Genomic DNA, 23021 nt, shown 5'->3' with positions numbered 1-23021 from the left:
CCCCCCTGTCGTCTGTGGCCGTCCGTCCGTCCCCCTGTCGTCTGTGGCCGTCCGTCCGTCCCCCCCCCCCGTCGTCTGTGGCCGTCCGTCCGTCCCCCCCCCTGTCGTCTGTGGCCGGCCGTCCGTCCCCCCCCCCCCCTGTCGTCTGTGGCCGTCCGTCCCCCCCCCTGTCGTTTGTGGCCGTCCGTCCCCCCCCCTGTCGTCTGTGGCCGTCCGTCCGTCCCCCCCCCCCTGTCGTCTGTGGCCGTCCGTCCTCCCCCCTGTCGTCTGTGGCCGCCCGTCCCCCCCCCTGTCGTCTGTGGCCGTCCGCCCCCCCCCCTGTCGTCTGTGGCCGTCCGTCCGTCCCCCCCCCCCCTGTCGTCTGTGGCCGTCCGTCCCCCCCCCTGTCGTCTGTGGCCGTCCGTCCGTCCCCCCCCCCCCCGTCGTCTGTGGCCGTCCGTCCCCCTCCCCGTAGTCTGTGGCCGTTTCCCCCTCCCCGTCGTCTTTGGCCGTCCCCCCGTCGTCTGTGGCCGTCCTCCCCCCCCCCCCCCGTCGTCTGTGGCCGTCCCCCCCCCCCCCCGTCGTCTGTGGCCGTCCCGTCGTCTTTGGCCGTTCCCCTCCCCCCCCGTCATCTGTGGCCTTTCCCCCCCCCCCGTCGTCTGTGGCCGTCCGTCCCCGTCCCCCCGTCATCTGTGGCCATCCCCCCCCCCCCTGTCGTCTGTGGCCGTCCGTCCCCCCCCCTGTCGTCTGTGGCCGTCCGTCCCCCCCCCTGTCGTCTGTGGCCGTCCGTCCCCCCCCCTGTCGTCTGTGGCCGTCCGTCCCCCCCCCTGTCGTCTGTGGCCGTCCGTCCCCCCCCCTGTCGTCTGTGGCCGTCCGTCCCCCCACCTGTCGTCTGTGGCCGTCCGTCCCCCCCCTGTCGTCTGTGGCCGTCCGTCCCCCCCCTGTCGTCTGTGGCCGTCCGTCCCCCCCCTGTCGTCTGTGGCCGTTCGTCCCCCCCCCCTGTCGTCTGTGGCCGTCCGTCCCCCCACCTGTCGTCTGTGGCCGTCCGTCCCCCCACCTGTCGTCTGTGGCCGTCCGTCCCCCCACCTGTCGTCTGTGGCCGTCCGTCCCCTGTCGTCTGTGGTCGTCCGTCCGTCCCCCCCGTCGTCTGTGGCCGTCCCCCCCCGTCGTCCGTGGTCGTCGTCCGTCCCCCGTCATCTGTGGCCGTTCCCCCACCCCCGTCTGTGGGCGGCGTCCGTCCCCCCCCCTGTCGTCTGTGGCCGTCCGTCCCCCCCCTGTCGTCTGTGGCCGTCCGGCCCCCCCCCTGTCGTCTGTGGCCGTCCGGCCCCCCCCCCTGTCGTCTGTGGCCGTCCGGCCCCCCCCCCTGTCGTCTGTGGCCGTCCGGCCCCCCCCCCCTGTCGTCTGTGGCCGTCCGGCCCCCCCCCCCGTCTTCTGTGGCCGTTCCCCCACCAACCCCCCCCCCCCCCGTAGTCTGTGGCCGTCCCCCCCCCCCCTGTCGTCTGTTGCCGCCCCCTTCCCCCCCGTCGTCTGTTGCCGACCCGTCTTCTGTGGACGTTCCCCCCCCGTAGTCTGTGGCCGCCTCTCGCTGCCGTTCTCCGGCTTCCTGAGCTCTCCCTGTAGCGCGTCTGTCGGCTGGCTCTGTGTCTGCAGGATCGGTCTCCATGTCCCACCTCTCTTGCAGAGTGCCCCCTGGGTGAAGAGCGCGAGACCCTCCTTGTCCAGAAGATCCGTCAGTGCTGCGTCCTCTTTGATTTTGTGTCGGATCCTCTCAGTGACCTGAAGTACAAGGAGGTGAAGCGAGCGGCGCTCAGCGAGATGGTGGAGTTCATCACCCACAGCCGCGACGTGCTGACCGACTGCATCTACCCTGAGGCGGTGCACATGGTGAGGAGCTTAGCTGACCGGCGGTGAGCAGCACAGAGCATGTCAGGAGTGTGAAGCCGGGGACCCTGATCTGTGTCTCGTGTTCCTTCTCCCAGTTCTCGGTGAATTTGTTCCGGCCGCTTCCACCCTCCTCCAACCCCAGCGGAGCAGAGTTTGACCCTGAGGAAGATGAGCCGACGCTGGAGGCCGCCTGGCCGCATCTGCAGGTGATCGCGCTGTCCGTGTACAGGACGTGTGGCCGGGCTTGTGGGGTCTCGCTCTTCTGGTGTTGGGTGGGGATCACGTCTGGCCTTGGTTTGCGAGGTGTCTCATGGCTTCTTTTTCTTCTTCCTCAGCTCGTCTATGAGTTTTTCCTCAGATTTCTCGAGTCTCCGGATTTTCAACCCAATGTGGCAAAGAAGTACATTGACCAGAAATTTGTCCTGTCGGTAAGAGGTGTGTGTGTGTGTGGCGGGGTCCTCCCTGCCTGGCGTGGCTGTGACGTGTGTGTGGCGGGGTCCTCCCTGCCTGGCGTGGCTGTGACGTGTGTGTGGCGGGGTCCTCCCTGCCTGGCGTGGCTGTGACGTGTGTGTGGCGGGGTCCTCCCTGCCTGGCGTGGCTGTGACGTGTGTGTGGCGGGGTCCTCCCTGCCTGGCGTGGCTGTGACGTGTGTGGCGGGGTCCTCCCTGCCTGGCGTGGCTGTGACGTGTGTGGCGGGGTCCTCCCTGCCTGGCGTGGCTGTGACGTGTGTGTGGCGGGGTCCTCCCTGCCTGGCGTGGCTGTGACGTGTGTGTGGCGGGGTCCTCCCTGCCTGGCGTGGCTGTGACGTGTGTGTGGCGGGGTCCTCCCTGCCTGGCGTGGCTGTGATGTGTGTGGCGGGGTCTTCCCTGCCTGGTGTGGCGGGGTCTTCCCTGCCTGGCGTGGCTGTGACGTGTGTGTGTGGCGGGGTCTTCCCTGCCTGGCGTGGCTGTGACGTGTGTGTGTGGCGGGGTCTTCCATGCCTGGTGTAGCTGTGACGTGTGTGTGGTGGGGTCCTCCCTGCCTGGTGTGGCTGTGACGTGTGTGTGTGTGGCGGGGTCTTCCCTGCCTGGCGTGGCTGTGACGTGTGTGTGTGGCGGGGTCTTCCCTGCCTGGTGTGGCTGTGACGTGTGTGTGTGTGGCCGGGTCTTCCGTGCCTGGTGTGGCTGTGACGTGTGTGTGTGTGTGGCGGGGTCCTCTGTGCCTGGCGTGGCTGTGACATGTGTGTGCGGCGGCTTCCTCCCTGCCTGCCGTGGCTGTGACATGTGTGTGCGGCGGCTTCCTCCCTGCCTGCCGTGGCTGTGACGTGTGTGTGGCGGGGTCCTCTGTGCCTTGCGTGGCTGTGACGTGTGTGTGGCGGGGTCCTCCCTGCCTGGTGTGGCTGTGACGTGTGTGTGTGTGTGTGTGTGTGTGTGTGTGTGTGGCGGGGTCCTCCGTGCCTGCCATGGCTGTGACGTGTGTGTGTGTGGCGGGGTCCTCCCTGCCTGGCGTGGCTGTGACGTGTGTGTGTGTGGCGGGGTCCTCCGTGCCTGGCGTGGCTGTGACGTCTGTGTGTGTGTGTGGCGGGGTCCTCCGTGCCTGGCATTGCTGTGACGTGTGTGTGTGTGGCGGGTTCCTCCGTGCCTGGCGTGGCTGTGGCTGTGACGTGTGTGTGTGTGTGGCGGGTTCCTCCGTGCCTGGCGTGGCTGTGGCTGTGACGTGTGTGTGTGTGTGGCGGGTTCCTCCGTGCCTGGCGTGGCTGTGGCTGTGACGTGTGTGTGTGTGGCGGGGTCCTCCGTGCCTGGCGTGGCTGTGGTTGTGACGTGTGTGTGTGTGTGTGGCGGGGTCCTCCGTGCCTGGCGTGGCTGTGGCTGTGACGTGTGTGTGTGTGTGGCGGGGTCCTCCCTGCCTGGCGTGGCTGTGACGTGTGTGTGTGTGGCGGGGTCCTCCGTGCCTGGCATGGCTGTGACGTGTGTGTGTGTGGCGGGGTCCTCCGTGCCTGGCGTGGCTGTGACGTGTGTGTGTGTGTGTGTGTGTGTGTGGTGGGGTCCTCCGTGCCTGGTGTGGCTGTGACGTGTGTGTGTGTGGCGGGTTCCTCCGTGCCTGGTGTGGCTGTGACGTGTGTGTGTGTGTGTGGCGGGGTCCTCTGTGCCTGGCGTGGCTGTGACGTGTGTGTGTGGCGGGGTCCTCCGTGCCTGGTGTGGCTGTGACGTGTGTGTGTGTGTGGCGGGGTCCTCCCTGCCTGGCGTGGCTGTGACATGTGTGTGCGGCGGCTTCCTCCCTGCCTGCCGTGGCTGTGACGTGTGTGTGGTGGGGTCCTCCGTGCCTGGCGTGGCTGTGACGCGTGTGTGGTGGGGTCCTCCCTGCCTGGTGTGGCTGTGACTTGTGTGTGTGGCGGGGTCCTCCGTGCCTGGTGTGGCTGTGACGTGTGTGTGTGTGGTGGGGTCCTCCCTGCCTGCCGTGGCTGTGACGTGTGTGTGGCGGGGTCCTCCGTGCCTGCAGTGGCTGTGACGTGTGTGTGGTGGGGTCCTCCCTGCCTGGCGTGGCTGTGACGTGTGTGTGGCGGGGTCCTACCTGCCTGCCGTGGCTGTGACGTCTGTGTGTGTGTGTGGCGGGGTCCTCCCTGCCTGGCGTGGCTGTGACGTGTGTGTGTGTGTGGCGGGGGTCTTCCCTGCCTGGCGTGGCTGTGACGTGTGTGTGTGTGTGTGTGTGTGTGTGTGTGTGTGGCGGGGGTCTTCCCTGCCTGGCGTGGCTGTGACGTGTGTGTGTGGCGGGGGTCCTCCGTGCCTGGCGTGGCTGTGACGTGTGTGGCGGGATCCTCTGTGCCTGGTGAGGCTGTGACGTGTGTGTGTGTGTGGCGGGGTCCTCCGTGCCTGGTGTGGCTGTGACGTGTGTGTGTGTGGCGGGGTCCTCCGTGCCTGCCATGGCTGTGACGTGTGTGTGGCGGGGTCCTCCCTGCCTGGCGTGGCTGTGACGTGTGTGTGTGTGTGTGTGTGTGTGTGTGGCGGGGTCCTCCGTGCCTGGCGTGGCTGTGACGTGTGTGTGTGTGTGTGTGTGGTGGGGTCCTCCCTGCCTGGCGTGGCTGTGACGTATGTGTGTGGCGGGGGTCCTCCGTGCCTGGCGTGGCTGTGACGTGTGTGTGGTGGGGTCCTCCCTGCCTACCGTGGCTGTGACGTCTGTGGCGGGGTCCACCCTGCCTGGCGTGGCTGTGACGTGTGTGTGTGTGGCGGGGTCCTCTGTGCCTGGTGTGGCTGTGACGTGTGTGTGTGTGGTGGGGTCCTCCCTGCCTGCCGTGGCTGTGACGTGTGTGTGTGTGTGTGGCGGGGTCCTCTGTGCCTGGCGTGGCTGTGACGTGTGTGTGTGTGTGGCGGGTTCCTCCGTGCCTTGTGTGGCTGTGACGTGTGTGTGTGTGGCGGGGTCCTCTGTGCCTGGCGTGGCTGTGACGTGTGTGTGTGGCGGGGTCCTCCGTGCCTGGTGTGGCTGTGACGTGTGTGTGTGTGTGGCGGGGTCCTCCCTGCCTGGCGTGGCTGTGACATGTGTGTGCGCCGGCTTCCTCCCTGCCTGCCGTGGCTGTGACGTGTGTGTGGTGGGGTCCTCCGTGCCTGGCGTGGCTGTGACGCGTGTGTGGTGGGGTCCTCCCTGCCTGCCGTGGCTGTGACTTGTGTGTGTGGCGGGGTCCTCCGTGCCTGGTGTGGCTGTGACGTGTGTGTGTGTGTGGTGGGGTCCTCCCTGCCTGCCGTGGCTGTGACGTGTGTGTGGCGGGGTCCTCCGTGCCTGCAGTGGCTGTGACGTGTGTGTGGTGGGGTCCTCCCTGCCTGGCGTGGCTGTGACGTGTGTGTGGCGGGGTCCTACCTGCCTGCCGTGGCTGTGACGTGTGTGTGTGGCGGGGTCCTCCCTGCCTGGCGTGGCTGTGACGTGTGTGTGTGTGTGGCGGGGGTCTTCCCTGCCTGGCGTGGCTGTGACGTGTGTGTGTGTGTGTGTGTGTGTGTGTGGCGGGGGTCTTCCCTGCCTGGCGTGGCTGTGACGTGTGTGTGTGTGTGTGGCGGGGGTCCTCCGTGCCTGGCGTGGCTGTGACGTGTGTGGCGGGATCCTCTGTGCCTGGTGAGGCTGTGACGTGTGTGTGTGTGTGGCGGGGTCCTCCGTGCCTGGTGTGGCTGTGACGTGTGTGTGTGTGGCGGGGTCCTCCGTGCCTGCCATGGCTGTGACGTGTGTGTGTGTGTGTGTGGCGGGGTCCTCCCTGCCTGGCGTGGCTGTGACGTGTGTGTGTGGCGGGGTCCTCTGTGCCTGGCGTGGCTGTGACGTGTGTGTCGGGGTCCTCCCTGCCTGGCGTGGCTGTGACGTGTGTGTGTGTGTGTGTGTGGCGGGGTCCTCCCTGCCTGGCGTGGCTGTGACGTGTGTGTGTGGTGGGGTCCTCCCTGCCTGGCGTGGCTGTGACGTATGTGTGTGGCGGGGGTCCTCCGTGCCTGGCGTGGCTGTGACGTGTGTGTGGTGGGGTCCTCCCTGCCTGCCGTGGCTGTGACGTGTGTGGCGGGGTCCACCCTGCCTGGCGTGGCTGTGACGTGTGTGTGTGGCGGGGTCCTCTGTGCCTGGTGTGGCTGTGACGTGTGTGTGTGTGGTGGGGTCCTCCCTGCCTGCCGTGGCTGTGACGTGTGTGTGTGTGTGTGTGGCGGGGTCCTCTGTGCCTGGCGTGGCTGTGACATGTGTGTGCGGCGGCTTCCTCCCTGCCTGCCGTGGCTGTGACGTGTGTGTGGCGGGGTCCTCCGTGCCTGGCGTGGCTGTGACGTGTGTGTGGTGGGGTCCTCTGTGCCTGGCGTGGCTGTGACTTGTGTGTGGTGGGGTCCTCCCTGCCTGCCGTGGCTGTGACGTGTGTGTGTGTGGCGGGGTCCTCCCTGCCTGGTGTGGCTGTGACGTGTGTGTGTTGTGGGGTCCTCCCTGCCTGACGTGGCTGTGACGTGTGTGTGGCGGGGTCCTCCGTGGCTGTGACGTGTGTGTGTGTCGGGGTCCTGCGTGGCTATGACGTGTGTGTGTGTGTGTGGTGGGGTCCTCCCTGCCTGGCGTGGCTGTGACGTGTGTGTGTGGTGGGGTCCTCCCTGCCTGCCGTGGCTGTGACGTGTGTGTGGCGGGGTCCTCCGTGCCTGGCGTGGCTGTGACGTGTGTGTGTGGCGGGGTCCTTTGTGCCTGGCGTGGCTGTGACGTGTGTGTGTGCGGCGGCTTCCTCCCTGCCTGGCGTGGCTGTGACGTGTGTGCGGCGGGGTCCTCCGTGCCTGGCGTGGCTGTGACGTGTGTGTGGCGGGGTCCTCCGTGCCTGGCGTGGCTGTGACGTGTGTGTGGTGGGGTCCTCCGTGCCTGGCGTGGCTGTGACGTGTGTGTGGCGGGGTCCTCCATGCCTGGTGTGGCTGTGACGTGTGTGTGTGTGGTGAGGTCCTCTGTGCCTGGCGTGGCTGTGACGTGTGTGTGGTGGGGTCCTCCCTGCCTGCCGTGGCTGTGACGTGTGTGTGTGTGGCGGGGTCCACCCTGCCTGGCGTGGCTGTGACGTGTGTGTGTGGCGGGGTCCTCTGTGCCTGGTGTGGCTGTGATGTGTGTGTGTGTGGCGGGGTCCTCTGTGCCTGGCGTGGCTGTGACGTGTGTGTGTGGCGGGGTCCTCTCTGCCTGGTGTGGCTGTGACGTGTGTGTGTGGCGGGGTCCTCCCTGCCTGGCGTGGCTGTGACGTGTGTGTGTGTGTGTCGGGGTCCTGCGTGCCTGGCATGGCTGTGACATGTGTGTGTGTGTGTGGCGGGGTCCTCCCTGCCTGGCGTGGCTGTGACGTGTGTGTGTGTGTCGGGGTCCTGCGTGCCTGACGTGGCTGTGACGTGTGTGTGTGTGTGGCGGGGTCCTCCCTGCCTGGCGTGGCTGTGACGTGTGTGTGTGTCTCGGGGTCCTGCGTGCCTGGCGTGGCTGTGACGTGTGTGTGTGGCGGGGTCCTCCGTGCCTGGTGTGGCTGTGACATGTGTGTGTGTGGCGGGGTCCTCCCTGCCTGGCGTGGCTGTGACGTGTGTGTGTGTCGGGGTCCTGCGTGCCTGGCGTGGCTGTGACGTGTGTGTGGCGGGGTCCTCCGTGCCTGCCGTGACGTGTGTGTGTGTGTGTCGGGGTCCTGCGTGCCTGGCGTGGCTGTGACGTGTGTGTGTGTGGCGGGGTCCTCTGTGCCTGGCGTGGCTGTGATGTGTGTGTGTGTGGCGGGGTCCTCCCTGCCTGGCGTGGCTGTGACGTGTGTGTGTAGCGGGGTCCTCCCTGCCTGGCGTGGCTGTGACATGTGTGTGTGTGGCGGGGTCCTCCCTGCCTGGCGTGGCTGTGACGTGTGTGTGTGTGTGTGTGTGTGTGTGGTGGGGTCCTCCCTGCCTGGCGTGGCTGTGACGTATGTGTGTGGCGGGGGTCCTCCGTGCCTGGCGTGGCTGTGACGTGTGTGTGGTGGGGTCCTCCCTGCCTGCCGTGGCTGTGACGTGTGTGGCGGGGTCCTGCGTGCCTGGCGTGGCTGTGACGTGTGTATGTGGCGGGGTCCTCTGTGCCTGGTGTGGCTGTGACGTGTGTGTGTGGCGGCTTCCTCCCTGCCTGGCGTGGCTGTGACGTGTGTGCGGCGGGGTCCTCCGTGCCTGGCGTGGCTGTGACGTGTGTGTGTGGCGGGGTCCTCCGTGCCTGGCGTGGCTGTGACATGTGTGTTGTGGGGTCCTCCGTGCCTGGCGTGGCTGTGACGTGTGTGTGTGGCGGGGTCCTCCGTGCCTGGCGTGGCTGTGACGTGTGTGGTGGGGTCCTCCATGCCTGCCGTGGCTGTGACGTGTGTGTGTGGCGGGGTCCTCTGTGCCTGGCGTGGCTGTGACATGTGTGTGCGGCGGCTTCCTCCCTGCCTGCCGTGGCTGTGACGTGTGTGTGGCGGGGTCCTCCGTGCCTGGCGTGGCTGTGACGTGTGTGTGGTGGGGTCCTCTGTGCCTGGCGTGGCTGTGACGTGTGTGTGGTGGGGTCCTCCCTGCCTGCCGTGGCTGTGACGTGTGTGTGTGGCGGGGTCTTCCCTGCCTGGTGTGGCTGTGACTTGTGTGTGTGTGTGTGTGTGTGTGTGTGGCGGGGTCCTCCCTGCCTAGTGTGGCTGTGACGTGTGTGTGTGTGTGTGTTGTGGGGTCCTCCCTGCCTGACGTGGCTGTGACGTGTGTGTGGCGGGGTCCTCCGTGGCTGTGACGTGTGTGTGTGTCGGGGTCCTGCGTGGCTATGACGTGTGTGTGTGTGTGGTGGGGTCCTCCCTGCCTGGCGTGGCTGTGACGTGTGTGTGTGGTGGGGTCCTCCCTGCCTGCCGTGGCTGTGACGTGTGTGTGGCGGGGTCCTCCGTGCCTGGCGTGGCTGTGACGTGTGTGTGTGGCGGGGTCCTTTGTGCCTGGCGTGGCTGTGACGTGTGTGTGTGCGGCGGCTTCCTCCCTGCCTGGCGTGGCTGTGACGTGTGTGCGGCGGGGTCCTCCGTGCCTGGCGTGGCTGTGACGTGTGTGTGTGGCGGGGTCCTCCGTGCCTGGCGTGGCTGTGACATGTGTGTGGTGGGGTCCTCCGTGCCTGGCGTGGCTGTGACGTGTGTGTGGCGGGGTCCTCCATGCCTGGTGTGGCTGTGACGTGTGTGTGGTGGGGTCCTCTGTGCCTGGCGTGGCTGTGACGTGTGTGTGGTGGGGTCCTCCCTGCCTGCCGTGGCTGTGACGTGTGTGTGTGTGTGTGTGTGTGTGTGTGTGGCGGGGTCCACCCTGCCTGGCGTGGCTGTGACGTGTGTGTGGCGGGGTCCTCTGTGCCTGGTGTGGCTGTGACGTGTGTGTGTGTGGCGGGGTCCACCCTGCCTGGCGTGGCTGTGACGTGTGTGTGGTGGGGTCCTCCCTGCCTGCCGTGGCTGTGACGTGTGTGTGTGTGTGGCGGGGTCCACCCTGCCTGGCTTGGCTGTGACGTGTGTGTGTGGCGGGGTCCTCTCTGCCTGGCGTGGCTGTGACGTGTGTGTGTGTGTCGGGGTCCTGCGTGCCTGGCATGGCTGTGACGTGTGTGTGTGTGTGTGTGGCGGGGTCCTCCCTGCCTGGCGTGGCTGTGACGTGTGTGTGTGTGTCGGGGTCCTGCGTGCCTGACGTGGCTGTGACGTGTGTGTGTGTGGCGGGGTCCTCCCTGCCTGGCGTGGCTGTGACGTGTGTGTGTGTGTGTGTGTCGGGGTCCTGCGTGCCTGGCGTGGCTGTGACATGTGTGTGTGTGGCGGGGTCCTCCGTGCCTGGTGTGGCTGTGACATGTGTGTGTGTGGCGGGGTCCTCCCTGCCTGGCGTGGCTGTGACGTGTGTGTGTGTCGGGGTCCTGCGTGCCTGGCGTGGCTGTGACGTGTGTGTGGCGGGGTCCTCCGTGCCTGCCGTGACGTGTGTGTGTGTGTGTGTCGGGGTCCTGCGTGCCTGGCGTGGCTGTGACATGTGTGTGTGTGGCGGGGTCCTCCCTGCCTGGCGTGGCTGTGACGTGTGTGTGTGTCGGGGTCCTGCGTGCCTGGCGTGGCTGTGACGTGTGTGTGGCGGGGTCCTCCGTGCCTGGTGTGGCTGTGACATGTGTGTGTGTGGCGGGGTCCTCCCTGCCTGGCGTGGCTGTGACGTGTGTGTGTGTCGGGGTCCTGCGTGCCTGGCGTGGCTGTGACGTGTGTGTGGCGGGGTCCTCCGTGCCTGCCGTGACGTGTGTGTGTGTGTGTGTCGGGGTCCTGCGTGCCTGGCGTGGCTGTGACGTGTGTGTGTGGCGGGGTCCTCCCTGCCTGGCGTGGCTGTGACGTGTGTGTGTGTCGGGGTCCTGCGTGCCTGGCGTGGCTGTGACGTGTGTGTGGCGGGGTCCTCCGTGCCTGCCGTGACGTGTGTGTGTGTGTGTGTCGGGGTCCTGCGTGCCTGGCGTGGCTGTGACGTGTGTGTGTGTGGCGGGGTCCTCTGTGCCTGGCGTGGCTGTGACGTGTGTGTGTGTGGCGGGGTCCTCCCTGCCTGGCGTGGCTGTGACGTGTGTGTGTGGCGGGGTCCTCCCTGCCTGGCGTGGCTGTGACATGTGTGTGTGTGGCGGGGTCCTCCCTGCCTGGCGTGGCTGTGACATATGTGTGTGTGTGGCGGGGTCCTCCCTGCCTGGTGTGGCTGTGACGTGTGTGTGTGTGTGTGTGTCGGGGTCCTGCGTGGCTGTGACGTGTGTGTGTGTCGGGGTCCTGCGTGCCTGGCGTGGCTGTGACGTGTGTGTGTGTGGCGGGGTCCTCCCTGCCTGGCGTGGCTGTGACGTGTGTGTGTGTGTCGGGGTCCTGCGTGCCTGGCGTGGCTGTGACGTGTGTGTGTGTGTCGGGGTCCTGCGTGCCTGGCGTGGCTGTGACGTGTGTGTGTGGCGGGGTCCTGTGTGCCTGGTGTGGCTGTGACGTGTGTGTGTGTGGTGGGGTCCTCCCTGCCTGGCGTGGCTGTGACGTGTGTGTGGCGGGGTCCTCCCTGCCTGGCGTGGCTGTGACGTGTGTGTGTGTGGCGGGGTCCTCCGTGCCTGCCGTGACGTGTGTGTGTGTGTGGCGGGGTCCTCCGTGCCTGGCGTGGCTGACGTGTGTGTGTGGCTGGGTCCTCCATGCCTGGCGTGGCTGTGACGTGTGTGTGTGTGGCGGGGTCCTCCCTGCCTGGCGTGGCTGTGACGTGTGTGTGTGTGGCGGGGTCCTCCCTGCCTGGCGTGGCTGTGACATGTGTGTGTGTGGCGGGGTCCTCCCTGCCTGGCGTGGCTGTGACATGTGTGTGTGTGGCGGGGTCCTCCCTGCCTGGTATGGCTGTGACGTGTGTGTGTGTCGGGGTCCTGCGTGCCTGGCGTGGCTGTGACGTGTGTGTGTGTGGCGGGGTCCTCCCTGCCTGGCGTGGCTGTGACGTGTGTGTGTGTGTGTGTCGGGGTCCTGCGTGCCTGGCGTGGCTGTGACGTGTGTGTGTGTGTGTCGGGGTCCTGCGTGCCTGGCGTGGCTGTGACGTGTGTGTGTGTGTGTGTGTGTGTGGCGGGGTCCTGCGTGCCTGGCGTGGCTGTGACGTGTGTGTGTGGCGGGGTCCTCTGTGCCTGGTGTGGCTGTGACGTGTGTGTGTGTGGTGGGGTCCTCCCTGCCTGGCGTGGCTGTGACGTGTGTGTGGCGGGGTCCTCCCTGCCTGGCGTGGCTGTGACGTGTGTGTGTGGCGGGGTCCTCCGTGCCTGCCGTGACGTGTGTGTGTGTGTGGCGGGGTCCTGCGTGCCTGGCGTGGCTGTGACGTTTGTGTGTGGCGGGGTCCTCCATGCCTGGCGTGGCTGTGACGTGTGTGTGTGTGGCGGGGTCCTCCCTGCCTGGCGTGGCTGTGACGTGTGTGTGTGTGGCGGGGTCCTCCCTGCCTGGCGTGGCTGTGACGTGTGTGTGTGTGGCGGGGTCCTCCCTGCCTGGCGTGGCTGTGACGTGTGTGTGTGGCGGGGTCCTCCCTGCCTGGTGTGGCTGTGACGTGTGTGTGTGCCGGGGTCCTGCGTGCCTGGCGTGGCTGTGACGTGTGTGTGGTGGGGTCCTCCCTGCCTGCCGTGGCTGTGACGTGTGTGTGGCGGGGTCCTCCGTGCCTGGCGTGGCTGTGACGTGTGTGTGGTGGGGTCCTCTGTGCCTGGCGTGGCTGTGACGTGTGTGTGGTGGGGTCCTCCTTGCCTGCCGTGGCTGTGACGTGTGTGTGTCGGGGTCCTGCGTGCCTGGCGTGGCTGTGACGTGTGTGTGTGTCGGGTCCTGCGTGCCTGGCGTGGCTGTGACGTGTGTGTGTGTGTGTGGCGGGGGTCCTCCGTGCCTGGCGTGGCTGTGACGTGTGTGGCGGGATCCTCTGTGCCTGGTGAGGCTGTGACGTGTGTGTGTGTGTGGCGGGGTCCTCCGTGCCTGGTGTGGCTGTGACGTGTGTGTGTGTGGCGGGGTCCTCCGTGCCTGCCATGGCTGTGACGTGTGTGTGTGTGTGTGTGGCGGGGTCCTCCCTGCCTGGCGTGGCTGTGACGTGTGTGTGTGGCGGGGTCCTCTGTGCCTGGCGTGGCTGTGACGTGTGTGTCGGGGTCCTCCCTGCCTGGCGTGGCTGTGACGTGTGTGTGTGTGTGTGTGGCGGGGTCCTCCCTGCCTGGCGTGGCTGTGACGTGTGTGTGTGTGTGTGTGGTGGGGTCCTCCCTGCCTGGCGTGGCTGTGACGTATGTGTGTGGCGGGGGTCCTCCGTGCCTGGCGTGGCTGTGACGTGTGTGTGGTGGGGTCCTCCCTGCCTGCCGTGGCTGTGACGTGTGTGGCGGGGTCCACCCTGCCTGGCGTGGCTGTGACGTGTGTGTGTGGCGGGGTCCTCTGTGCCTGGTGTGGCTGTGACGTGTGTGTGTGTGGTGGGGTCCTCCCTGCCTGCCGTGGCTGTGACGTGTGTGTGTGTGTGTGGCGGGGTCCTCTGTACCTGGCGTGGCTGTGACATGTGTGTGCGGCGGCTTCCTCCCTGCCTGCCGTGGCTGTGACGTGTGTGTGGCGGGGTCCTCCGTGCCTGGCGTGGCTGTGACGTGTGTGTGGTGGGGTCCTCTGTGCCTGGCGTGGCTGTGACTTGTGTGTGGTGGGGTCCTCCCTGCCTGCCGTGGCTGTGACGTGTGTGTGTGGCGGGGTCTTCCCTGCCTGATGTGGCTGTGACTTGTGTGTGTGTGTGTGGCGGGGTCCTCCCTGCCTGGTGTGGCTGTGACGTGTGTGTGTTGTGGGGTCCTCCCTGCCTGACGTGGCTGTGACGTGTGTGTGGCGGGGTCCTCCGTGGCTGTGACGTGTGTGTGTGTCGGGGTCCTGCGTGGCTATGACGTGTGTGTGTGTGTGTGGTGGGGTCCTCCCTGCCTGGCGTGGCTGTGACGTGTGTGTGTGGTGGGGTCCTCCCTGCCTGCCGTGGCTGTGACGTGTGTGTGGCGGGGTCCTCCGTGCCTGGCGTGGCTGTGACGTGTGTGTGTGGCGGGGTCCTTTGTGCCTGGCGTGGCTGTGACGTGTGTGTGTGCGGCGGCTTCCTCCCTGCCTGGCGTGGCTGTGACGTGTGTGCGGCGGGGTCCTCCGTGCCTGGCGTGGCTGTGACGTGTGTGTGGCGGGGTCCTCCGTGCCTGGCGTGGCTGTGACGTGTGTGTGGTGGGGTCCTCCGTGCCTGGCGTGGCTGTGACGTGTGTGTGGCGGGGTCCTCCATGCCTGGTGTGGCTGTGACGTGTGTGTGTGTGGTGAGGTCCTCTGTGCCTGGCGTGGCTGTGACGTGTGTGTGGTGGGGTCCTCCCTGCCTGCCGTGGCTGTGACGTGTGTGTGTGTGGCGGGGTCCACCCTGCCTGGCGTGGCTGTGACGTGTGTGTGTGGCGGGGTCCTCTGTGCCTGGTGTGGCTGTGATGTGTGTGTGTGTGGCGGGGTCCACCCTGCCTGGCTTGGCTGTGACGTGTGTGTGTGGCGGGGTCCTCTCTGCCTGGTGTGGCTGTGACGTGTGTGTGTGGCGGGGTCCTCCCTGCCTGGCGTGGCTGTGACGTGTGTGTGTGTGTGTCGGGGTCCTGCGTGCCTGGCATGGCTGTGACATGTGTGTGTGTGTGTGGCGGGGTCCTCCCTGCCTGGCGTGGCTGTGACGTGTGTGTGTGTGTCGGGGTCCTGCGTACCTGACGTGGCTGTGACGTGTGTGTGTGTGTGGCGGGGTCCTCCCTGCCTGGCGTGGCTGTGACGTGTGTGTGTGTCTCGGGGTCCTGCGTGCCTGGCGTGGCTGTGACGTGTGTGTGTGGCGGGGTCCTCCGTGCCTGGTGTGGCTGTGACATGTGTGTGTGTGGCGGGGTCCTCCCTGCCTGGCGTGGCTGTGACGTGTGTGTGTGTCGGGGTCCTGCGTGCCTGGCGTGGCTGTGACGTGTGTGTGGCGGGGTCCTCCGTGCCTGCCGTGACGTGTGTGTGTGTGTGTGTCGGGGTCCTGCGTGCCTGGCGTGGCTGTGACGTGTGTGTGTGTGGCGGGGTCCTCTGTGCCTGGCGTGGCTGTGATGTGTGTGTGTGTGGCGGGGTCCTCCCTGCCTGGCGTGGCTGTGACGTGTGTGTGTAGCGGGGTCCTCCCTGCCTGGCGTGGCTGTGATGTGTGTGTGTGGCGGGGTCCTCCCTGCCTGGCGTGGCTGTGACGTGTGTGTGTGTGTGTGTGTGTGTGTGTGGTGGGGTCCTCCCTGCCTGGCGTGGCTGTGACGTATGTGTGTGGCGGGGGTCCTCCGTGCCTGGCGTGGCTGTGACGTGTGTGTGGTGGGGTCCTCCCTGCCTGCCGTGGCTGTGACGTGTGTGGCGGGGTCCTGCGTGCCTGGCGTGGCTGTGACGTGTGTGTGTGGCGGGGTCCTCTGTGCCTGGTGTGGCTGTGACGTGTGTGTGTGGCGGCTTCCTCCCTGCCTGGCGTGGCTGTGACGTGTGTGCGGCGGGGTCCTCCGTGCCTGGCGTGGCTGTGACGTGTGTGTGTGGCGGGGTCCTCCGTGCCTGGCGTGGCTGTGACATGTGTGTTGTGGGGTCCTCCGTGCCTGGCGTGGCTGTGACGTGTGTGTGTGGCGGGGTCCTCCGTGCCTGGCGTGGCTGTGACGTGTGTGGTGGGGTCCTCCATGCCTGCCGTGGCTGTGACGTGTGTGTGTGGCGGGGTCCTCTGTGCCTGGCGTGGCTGTGACATGTGTGTGCGGCGGCTTCCTCCCTGCCTGCCGTGGCTGTGACGTGTGTGTGGCGGGGTCCTCCGTGCCTGGCGTGGCTGTGACGTGTGTGTGGTGGGGTCCTCTGTGCCTGGCGTGGCTGTGACGTGTGTGTGGTGGGGTCCTCCCTGCCTGCCGTGGCTGTGACGTGTGTGTGTGGCGGGGTCTTCCCTGCCTGGTGTGGCTGTGACTTGTGTGTGTGTGTGTGTGTGTGGCGGGGTCCTCCCTGCCTAGTGTGGCTGTGACGTGTGTGTGTTGTGGGGTCCTCCCTGCCTGACGTGGCTGTGACGTGTGTGTGGCGGGGTCCTCCGTGGCTGTGACGTGTGTGTGTGTCGGGGTCCTGCGTGGCTATGACGTGTGTGTGTGTGTGGTGGGGTCCTCCCTGCCTGGCGTGGCTGTGACGTGTGTGTGTGGTGGGGTCCTCCCTGCCTGCCGTGGCTGTGACGTGTGTGTGGCGGGGTCCTCCGTGCCTGGCGTGGCTGTGACGTGTGTGTGTGGCGGGGTCCTTTGTGCCTGGCGTGGCTGTGACGTGTGTGTGTGTGCGGCGGCTTCCTCCCTGCCTGGCGTGGCTGTGACGTGTGTGCGGCGGGGTCCTCCGTGCCTGGCGTGGCTGTGACGTGTGTGTGTGGCGGGGTCCTCCGTGCCTGGCGTGGCTGTGACATGTGTGTGGTGGGGTCCTCCGTGCCTGGCGTGGCTGTGACGTGTGTGTGGCGGGGTCCTCCATGCCTGGTGTGGCTGTGACGTGTGTGTGGTGGGGTCCTCTGTGCCTGGCGTGGCTGTGACGTGTGTGTGGTGGGGTCCTCCCTGCCTGCCGTGGCTGTGACGTGTGTGTGTGTGTGTGTGTGTGTGTGTGGCGGGGTCCACCCTGCCTGGCGTGGCTGTGACGTGTGTGTGGCGGGGTCCTCTGTGCCTGGTGTGGCTGTGACGTGTGTGTGTGTGGCGGGGTCCACCCTGCCTGGCGTGGCTGTGACGTGTGTGTGGTGGGGTCCTCCCTGCCTGCCGTGGCTGTGACGTGTGTGTGTGTGTGGCGGGGTCCACCCTGCCTGGCTTGGCTGTGACGTGTGTGTGTGGCGGGGTCCTCTCTGCCTGGCGTGGCTGTGACGTGTGTGTGTGTGTGTGTCGGGGTCCTGCGTGCCTGGCATGGCTGTGACGTGTGTGTGTGTGTGTGGCGGGGTCCTCCCTGCCTGGCGTGGCTGTGACGTGTGTGTGTGTGTCGGGGTCCTGCGTGCCTGACGTGGCTGTGACGTGTGTGTGTGTGGCGGGGTCCTCCCTGCCTGGCGTGGCTGTGACGTGTGTGTGTGTGTGTGTGTCGGGGTCCTGCGTGCCTGGCGTGGCTGTGACATGTGTGTGTGTGGCGGGGTCCTCCGTGCCTGGTGTGGCTGTGACATGTGTGTGTGTGGCGGGGTCCTCCCTGCCTGGCGTGGCTGTGACGTGTGTGTGTGTCGGGGTCCTGCGTGCCTGGCGTGGCTGTGACGTGTGTGTGGCGGGGTCCTCCGTGCCTGCCGTGACGTGTGTGTGTGTCGGGGTCCTGCGTGCCTGGCGTGGCTGTGACATGTGTGTGTGTGGCGGGGTCCTCCCTGCCTGGCGTGGCTGTGACGTGTGTGTGTGTCGGGGTCCTGCGTGCCTGGCGTGGCTGTGACGTGTGTGTGGCGGGGTCCTCCGTGCCTGGTGTGGCTGTGACATGTGTGTGTGTGGCGGGGTCCTCCCTGCCTGGCGTGGCTGTGACGTGTGTGTGTGTCGGGGTCCTGCGTGCCTGGCGTGGCTGTGACGTGTGTGTGGCGGGGTCCTCCGTGCCTGCCGTGACGTGTGTGTGTGTGTGTGTCGGGGTCCTGCGTGCCTGGCGTGGCTGTGACGTGTGTGTGTGGCGGGGTCCTCCCTGCCTGGCGTGGCTGTGACGTGTGTGTGTGTCGGGGTCCTGCGTGCCTGGCGTGGCTGTGACGTGTGTGTGGCGGGGTCCTCCGTGCCTGCCGTGACGTGTGTGTGTGTGTGTGTCGGGGTCCTGCGTGCCTGGCGTGGCTGTGAGGTGTGTGTGTGTGGCGGGGTCCTCTGTGCCTGGCGTGGCTGTGACGTGTGTGTGTGTGGCGGGGTCCTCCCTGCCTGGCGTGGCTGTGACGTGTGTGTGTGGCGGGGTCCTCCCTGCCTGGCGTGGCTGTGACATGTGTGTGTGTGGCGGGGTCCTCCCTGCCTGGCGTGGCTGTGACATGTGTGTGTGTGTGGCGGGGTCCCCCCTGCCTGGTGTGGCTGTGACGTGTGTGTGTGTGTGTGTGTCGGGGTCCTGCGTGGCTGTGACGTGTGTGTGTGTCGGGGTCCTGCGTGCCTGGCGTGGCTGTGACGTGTGTGTGTGTGGCGGGGTCCTCCCTGCCTGGCGTGGCTGTGACGTGTGTGTGTGTGTCTGGGTCCTGCGTGCCTGGCGTGGCTGTGACGTGTGTGTGTGTGTCGGGGTCCTGCGTGCCTGGCGTGGCTGTGACGTGTGTGTGTGGCGGGGTCCTGTGTGCCTGGTGTGGCTGTGACGTGTGTGTGTGTGGTGGGGTCCTCCCTGCCTGGCGTGGCTGTGACGTGTGTGTGGCGGGGTCCTCCCTGCCTGGCGTGGCTGTGACGTGTGTGTGTGTGGCGGGGTCCTCCGTGCCTGCCGTGACGTGTGTGTGTGTGTGGCGGGGTCCTGCGTGCCTGGCGTGGCTGACGTGTGTGTGTGGCTGGGTCCTCCATGCCTGGCGTGGCTGTGACGTGTGTGTGTGTGGCGGGGTCCTCCCTGCCTGGCGTGGCTGTGACGTGTGTGTGTGTGGCGGGGTCCTCCCTGCCTGGCGTGGCTGTGACGTGTGTGTGTGTGGCGGGGTCCTCCCTGCCTGGCGTGGCTGTGACGTGTGTGTGTGGCGGGGTCCTCCCTGCCTGGTGTGGCTGTGACGTGTGTGTGTGGCGGGGTCCTGCGTGCCTGGCGTGGCTGTGACGTGTGTGTGTGTGGCGGGGTCCTCCCTGCCTGGCGTGGCTGTGACGTGTGTGTGTGTGTGTGTCGGGGTCCTGCGTGCCTGGCGTGGCTGTGACGTGTGTGTGTGTGTGTCGGGGTCCTGCGTGCCTGGCGTGGCTGTGACGTGTGTGTGTGTGTGTGTGTGTGTGGCGGGGTCCTGCGTGCCTGGCGTGGCTGTGACGTGTGTGTGTGGCGGGGTCCTCTGTGCCTGGTGTGGCTGTGACGTGTGTGTGTGTGGTGGGGTCCTCCCTGCCTGGCGTGGCTGTGACGTGTGTGTGGCGGGGTCCTCCCTGCCTGGCGTGGCTGTGACGTGTGTGTGTGGCGGGGTCCTCCGTGCCTGCCGTGACGTGTGTGTGTGTGTGGCGGGGTCCTGCGTGCCTGGCGTGGCTGTGACGTTTGTGTGTGGCGGGGTCCTCCATGCCTGGCGTGGCTGTGACGTGTGTGTGTGTGGCGGGGTCCTCCCTGCCTGGCGTGGCTGTGACGTGTGTGTGTGTGGCGGGGTCCTCCCTGCCTGGCGTGGCTGTGACGTGTGTGTGTGTGGCGGGGTCCTCCCTGCCTGGCGTGGCTGTGACGTGTGTGTGTGGCGGGGTCCTCCCTGCCTGGTGTGGCTGTGACGTGTGTGTGTGTCGGGGTCCTGCGTGCCTGGCGTGGCTGTGACGTGTGTGTGGTGGGGTCCTCCCTGCCTGCCGTGGCTGTGACGTGTGTGTGGCGGGGTCCTCCGTGCCTGGCGTGGCTGTGACGTGTGTGTGGTGGGGTCCTCTGTGCCTGGCGTGGCTGTGACGTGTGTGTGGTGGGGTCCTCCCTGCCTGCCGTGGCTGTGACGTGTGTGTGTCGGGGTCCTGCGTGCCTGGCGTGGCTGTGACGTGTGTGTGTGTGTGTCGGGGTCCTGCGTGCCTGGCGTGGCTGTGACGTGTGTGTGTGTGTGTGTGTGTGTGTGGCGGGGTCCTGCGTGCCTGGCGTGGCTGTGACGTGTGTGTGTGGCGGGGTCCTCTGTGCCTGGTGTGGCTGTGACGTGTGTGTGTGTGGTGGGGTCCTCCCTGCCTGGCGTGGCTGTGACGTGTGTGTGGCGGGGTCCTCCCTGCCTGGCGTGGCTGTGACGTGTGTGTGTGTGTGTGGCGGGGTCCTCCGTGCCTGCCGTGACGTGTGTGTGTGTGTGGCGGGGTCCTGCGTGCCTGGCGTGGCTGTGACGTGTGTGTGTGGCGGGGTCCTCCATGCCTGGCGTGGCTGTGACGTGTGTGTGTGTGGCGGGGTCCTCCCTGCCTGGCGTGGCTGTGACGTGTGTGTGTGTGGCGGGGTCCTCCCTGCCTGGCGTGGCTGTGACGTGTGTGTGTGGCGGGGTCCTCCCTGCCTGGCGTGGCTGTGACGTGTGTGTGTGGCGGGGTCCTCCCTGCCTGGTGTGGCTGTGACGTGTGTGTGTGTCGGGGTCCTGCGTGCCTGGCGTGGCTGTGACGTGTGTGTGGTGGGGTCCTCCCTGCCTGCCGTGGCTGTGACGTGTGTGTGGCGGGGTCCTCCGTGCCTGGCGTGGCTGTGACGTGTGTGTGGTGGGGTCCTCTGTGCCTGGCGTGGCTGTGACGTGTGTGTGGTGGGGTCCTCCCTGCCTGCCGTGGCTGTGACGTGTGTGTGGCGGGGTCCTCCGTGCCTGGCGTGGCTGTGACGTGTGTGTAGTGGGGTCCTCTGTGCCTGGCGTGGCTGTGACGTGTGTGTGGTGGGGTCCTCCCTGCCTGCCGTGGCTGTGACGTGTGTGTGTGGCGGGGTCTTCCCTGCCTGGTGTGGCTGTGACTTGTGTGTGTGTGTGTGGCGGGGTCCTCTGTGCCTGGCGTGGCTGTGACATGTGTGTGCGGCGGCTTCCTCCCTGCCTGCCGTGGCTGTGACGTGTGTGTGGCGGGGTCCTCCGTGCCTGGCGTGGCTGTGACGTGTGTGTGGTGGGGTCCTCTGTGCCTGGCGTGGCTGTGACGTGTGTGTGGTGGGGTCCTCCCTGCCTGCCGTGGCTGTGACGTGTGTGTGTGGCGGGGTCTTCCCTGCCTGGTGTGGCTGTGACTTGTGTGTGTGTTGTGGGGTCCTCCCTGCCTGACGTGGCTGTGACGTGTGTGTGGCGGGGTCCTCCGTGGCTGTGACGTGTGTGTGTGTCGGGGTCCTGCGTGGCTATGACGTGTGTGTGTGTGTGGTGGGGTCCTCCCTGCCTGGCGTGGCTGTGACGTGTGTGTGTGGTGGGGTCCTCCCTGCCTGCCGTGGCTGTGACGTGTGTGTGGCGGGGTCCTCTGTGCCTGGCGTGGCTGTGACGTGTGTGTGTGGCGGGGTCCTTTGTGCCTGGCGTGGCTGTGACGTGTGTGTGTGCGGCGGCTTCCTCCCTGCCTGGCGTGGCTGTGACGTGTGTGCGGCGGGGTCCTCCGTGCCTGGCGTGGCTGTGACGTGTGTGTGGCGGGGTCCTCCGTGCCTGGCGTGGCTGTGACGTGTGTGTGGTGGGGTCCTCCGTGCCTGGCGTGGCTGTGACGTGTGTGTGGCGGGGTCCTCCATGCCTGGTGTGGCTGTGACGTGTGTGTGTGTGGTGGGGTCCTCTATGCCTGACGTGGCTGTGACGTGTGTGTGGTGGGGTCCTCCCTGCCTGCCGTGGCTGTGACGTGTGTGTGTGTGTGTGGCGGGGTCCACCCTGCCTGGCGTGGCTGTGACGTGTGTGTGTGGCGGGGTCCTCTGTGCCTGGTGTGGCTGTGACGTGTGTGTGTGTGGCGGGGTCCACCCTGCCTGGCGTGGCTGTGACGTGTGTGTGGTGGGGTCCTCCCTGCCTGCCGTGGCTGTGACGTGTGTGTGTGTGTGGCGGGGTCCACCCTGCCTGGCTTGGCTGTGACGTGTGTGTGTGGCGGGGTCCTCTCTGCCTGGTGTGGCTGTGACGTGTGTGTGTGGCGGGGTCCTCCCTGCCTGGCGTGGCTGTGACGTGTGTGTGTGTGTGTGTCGGGGTCCTGCGTGCCTGGCATGGCTGTGACATGTGTGTGTGTGTGTGTGGCGGGGTCCTCCCTGCCTGGCGTGGCTGTGACGTGTGTGTGTGTGTCGGGGTCCTGCGTGCCTGACGTGGCTGTGACGTGTGTGTGTGTGGCGGGGTCCTCCCTGCCTGGCGTGGCTGTGACGTGTGTGTGTGTGTCGGGGTCCTGCGTGCCTGGCGTGGCTGTGACGTGTGTGTGTGGCGGGGTCCTCCGTGCCTGGTGTGGCTGTGACATGTGTGTGTGTGGCAGGGTCCTCCCTGCCTGGCGTGGCTGTGACGTGTGTGTGTGTCGGGGTCCTGCGTGCTTGGCGTGGCTGTGACGTGTGTGTGGCGGGGTCCTCCGTGCCTGCCGTGACGTGTGTGTGTGTGTGTGTGTCGGGGTCCTGCGTGCCTGGCGTGGCTGTGACGTGTGTGTGTGTGGCGGGGTCCTCTGTGCCTGGCGTGGCTGTGATGTGTGTGTGTGTGGCGGGGTCCTCCCTGCCTGGCGTGGCTGTGACGTGTGTGTGTAGCGGGGTCCTCCCTGCCTGGCGTGGCTGTGACATGTGTGTGTGTGTGGCGGGGTCCTCCCTGCCTGGCGTGGCTGTGATGTGTGTGTGTGTGGTGGGGTCCTCCCTGCCTGGCGTGGCTGTGACGTGTGTGTGTAGCGGGGTCCTCCCTGCCTGGCGTGGCTGTGACATGTGTGTGTGTGTGGCGGGGTCCTCCCTGCCTGGCGTGGCTGTGATGTGTGTGTGTGTGGTGGGGTCCTCCCTGCCTGGCGTGGCTGTGACGTATGTGTGTGGCGGGGGTCCTCCGTGCCTGGCGTGGCTGTGACGTGTGTGTGGTGGGGTCCTCCCTGCCTGCCGTGGCTGTGACGTGTGTGGCGGGGTCCACCCTGCCTGGCGTGGCTGTGACGTGTGTGTGTGGCGGGGTGCTCTGTGCCTGGTGTGGCTGTGACGTGTGTGTGTGTGGTGGGGTCCTCCCTGCCTGCCGTGGCTGTGACGTGTGTGTGTGTGTGTGGCGGGGTCCTCTGTGCCTGGCGTGGCTGTGACATGTGTGTGCGGCGGCTTCCTCCCTGCCTGCCGTGGCTGTGACGTGTGTGTGGCGGGGTCCTCCGTGCCTGGCGTGGCTGTGACGTGTGTGTGGTGGGGTCCTCTGTGCCTGGCGTGGCTGTGACGTGTGTGTGGTGGGGTCCTCCCTTCCTGCCGTGGCTGTGACGTGTGTGTGTGGCGGGGTCTTCCCTGCCTGGTGTGGCTGTGACTTGTGTGTGTGTGTGTGGCGGGGTCCTCCCTGCCTGGTGTGGCTGTGACGTGTTTGTGTGTGTGTTGTGGGGTCCTCCCTGCCTGACGTGGCTGTGACGTGTGTGTGGCGGGGTCCTCCGTGGCTGTGACGTGTGTGTGTGTCGGGGTCCTGCGTGGCTATGACGTGTGTGTGTGTGTGTGTGGTGGGGTCCTCCCTGCCTGGCGTGGCTGTGACGTGTGTGTGTGGTGGGGTCCTCCCTGCCTGCCGTGGCTGTGGCGTGTGTGTGGCGGGGTCCTCCGTGCCTGGCGTGGCTGTGACGTGTGTGTGTGGCGGGGTCCTTTGTGCCTGGCGTGGCTGTGACGTGTGTGTGTGCGG

At 67.2% G+C, this 23021-nt stretch overlaps 1 protein-coding gene across 2 annotated transcripts in view; it reads left to right on the top strand.

Annotated features, from left to right (window-relative positions):
* Positions 1–23021, top strand: part of PPP2R5D (protein phosphatase 2 regulatory subunit B'delta) — a 96335-nt gene that overhangs the window by 38874 nt on the left and 34440 nt on the right. For both annotated transcript variants that reach the window (XM_073671652.1, XM_073671651.1), the window contains exons 3-5: positions 1661–1863; positions 1959–2069; positions 2199–2291. In XM_073671652.1, the coding sequence (XP_073527753.1) occupies positions 1795–1863; positions 1959–2069; positions 2199–2291 (273 nt within the window). In that variant the 5' untranslated portion in view covers positions 1661–1794. The remainder of the gene's footprint in view (positions 1–1660; positions 1864–1958; positions 2070–2198; positions 2292–23021) is intronic.

The sequence above is a fragment of the Phyllobates terribilis genome, unplaced genomic scaffold (genome assembly GCF_046119375.1).
Source record: "Phyllobates terribilis strain yellow unplaced genomic scaffold, ASM4611937v1 Scaffold_3__8_contigs__length_932513732, whole genome shotgun sequence".
Lineage (NCBI taxonomy): Eukaryota > Metazoa > Chordata > Amphibia > Anura > Dendrobatidae > Phyllobates > Phyllobates terribilis.
Note: the sequence above shows the minus strand (reverse complement) of the source record. Positions and strands in the feature narration are given on the sequence as shown.